The sequence below is a fragment of the Galeopterus variegatus genome, unplaced genomic scaffold, assembly GCF_000696425.1.
Source record: "Galeopterus variegatus unplaced genomic scaffold, G_variegatus-3.0.2 Scaffold728, whole genome shotgun sequence".
Taxonomy (NCBI): Eukaryota; Metazoa; Chordata; class Mammalia; order Dermoptera; family Cynocephalidae; genus Galeopterus; species Galeopterus variegatus.
Genome location: NW_007726839.1, coordinates 345,615 through 347,940, shown reverse-complemented (window position 1 = coordinate 347,940; position 2,326 = coordinate 345,615). Strand labels below are relative to the sequence as shown.

General features: G+C 39.5%; 1 protein-coding gene across 1 annotated transcript in view; it reads right to left on the bottom strand.

Moving 5' to 3' along the window:
* LOC103589796 (probable phospholipid-transporting ATPase IB) overlaps positions 1–2,326 on the bottom strand; it is a 50,219-nt gene that overhangs the window by 1,237 nt on the left and 46,656 nt on the right. The window contains exons 2-3 of the mRNA XM_008571841.1: positions 899–998; positions 162–260 (exon numbers count right to left, since the gene is read on the bottom strand). Of these exons, the coding sequence (XP_008570063.1) occupies positions 162–260; positions 899–998 (199 nt within the window). The remainder of the gene's footprint in view (positions 1–161; positions 261–898; positions 999–2,326) is intronic.

The following is a 2,326-nucleotide window of genomic DNA, read 5'->3' as shown; positions in this document are numbered from 1 at the left end:
GTACAGGTATTTAATTCACTCTGAGTACAATCCCTCCCAAAAAACACCATCACCAATGTCGAAAGGCCCAATTTCCTGTCTAAAAAGGCAAAACCCAAAGCTACAATTAAGTTATGTTCTATTTTATATGATGTTTTTATTATCTGAAAGCAAAAACTTACAAAATCTTCTACAATCTCTTTGATGCCTGCAATTGTTAAAATAATGATCAGTGGCACCAGGGTGGTATATCTTCCTGTTGGAGATACATCTGGAATTTGCTGTAAGAAAACAAACCACAGAGGGAAGTTGGCACACGAAAATCCTCTCCACGAAAAAGAAAAGACGGCACTCACCACTTGTTCTTTTGCAGTTCCCTTACATTTCTGTTACACAACAACAATTAGCTTATTTTAAAAACTAGCTATGTATTTCATATTTTTAAAAATTTTATCCAATACTGATTATGTGTTTGGACTGGGTTGAAGGTAGATGCTAGGGCCACTTTTCAACACAACAATTAGCTTATTTTAAAAACTAGCTATGTATTTCATATTTTTAAAAATTTTATCCAACACTGATTATGTGTTTGGACTGGGTTGAAGGTAGATGCTAGGGCCACTTTTCAATGCCTTTTAGAAACTGCAATTACCCTTAAGGCGATACCAAAAGAAGCCTTCCTTCATAGGTGGTTACTTCAAAAAGTTCATAGAAAAATAGACAGTACAAATCTTTCCACGAGCTTTTTGAAGGGCCCCATGCAGAGTCACGTTTGTTCAGTCTATCAATGACTGGATGACGGAAACAAACTGTATTCAAATATTGTTAACATTTTTTCTGCTAAGTAACCTTTTAGCAAAATCTCATTTTGCATGGAATTAAGGTTGTGAATTCTTAAAAACTTTTTTAAAAACATTACCTGTAATAAGGCAATGAAGAGGAAGAAGGCATTAGCAGCTCTTCTAATCTGCTCATACAAGAATCGAGGTAGAAATGTCAACACGCTGTACTTGGCCGTACTAGAAGTGCAAAGAAAAATACCACTATCAGCTATAGATATAAACTCTAAAAATACAAGAACAAGACAAAAAGTTTCAAAAACTTTACAAACGGTTTTTAAAACAAAATGTTTCAAAACTAGGGACAAGGACACTGCTGTACTGACCTTTGCCTGTATAACTTTGTTTTGTTTAAGGGCACACGCAATTAGAAAACCAATGGGATCTTCGTTTACAAACTTGGCTGTACACGTGTTCATGCAGATTTTATAGAACGTAAGAAGGGAGAAGGAGAGGCACTCACCTTCTAGGAGCTACGTGCTACGAACAATAGGTGTTTGGTAACAAGTCACTGAGTCCCTCTGGATGCCCAGCAGAACGCGTTTTATGCTTCAACCACACCAAACAAGCCCCATCCCTCCCGCACACCCTTTAGTTGGCTACCTTTGCTCATGCTTTTGCTACCACGTGGGACATCCTCTCCCATCCACTCTGTCTCTCCATGACTAACCTGTCCTTCCCATCTTACCCTCCCATCTCTTACCTCTTCCATTAAGTTTGGTGAAATTCATGACTCTTCTTTCTCCAAGCCCAAAGTATGTTATTTACACCTTCATCACATGGTCTCTGCTTTGCTTCATATTATATCTATTTCTCTATCCCCAGAACAGAGTATGGGAACTGCAGGAATGTTTTCTTCAACTCTGTGTGTTCCTAGCACACAGCAGACAGTCAATGGACAATGAATAATTCAAAGGTGTAAACTAGGAACCTAAGGGGTAAAGGAACCGCCTTTGTCTGCTCACAGGTTACACTCCTACCATAAGAACACTACAGGATTCCTAGCTCACCCTCTGGAGGCATGACTCTGAGCCTATCTTAATTGAAATATATTCTGGCAAGATTATCTAGCAGGTTTCAAATGCACAACAAATTAGAAGCACCAAAATGGAAGGGTGAAGGGCTCAGGAGACAGAACGTGCTAGAGGCACGTGCACTGCTGTAAGACCAGACACCGATCCTGGAATGACAAAATAAAACCAAAGCTGACAACTTAAAAATACAGCAGCCTGAAGTCATTTGATGGACCAGAAACAGCCCCTTGTGCCATTTACCACACACCTCAGAGACGCTCAGAACGTAGCCTGGTTTTTCACAATACACGGTGATCACAGTTGTCCCTAAAGACAAAATCGTTTTAGCCTCTTCTGCCTAAGGTGCTAAAGACATATCATAAATTATGCAAAAACCACTTTTAAAGGAGTCCAAACTTTAAGAATCTGACACCTGAATTAGCTGGAAAATCTGCTTACATCAAGCCCCTCCTCATTCATGTGGCCCGATGGGGT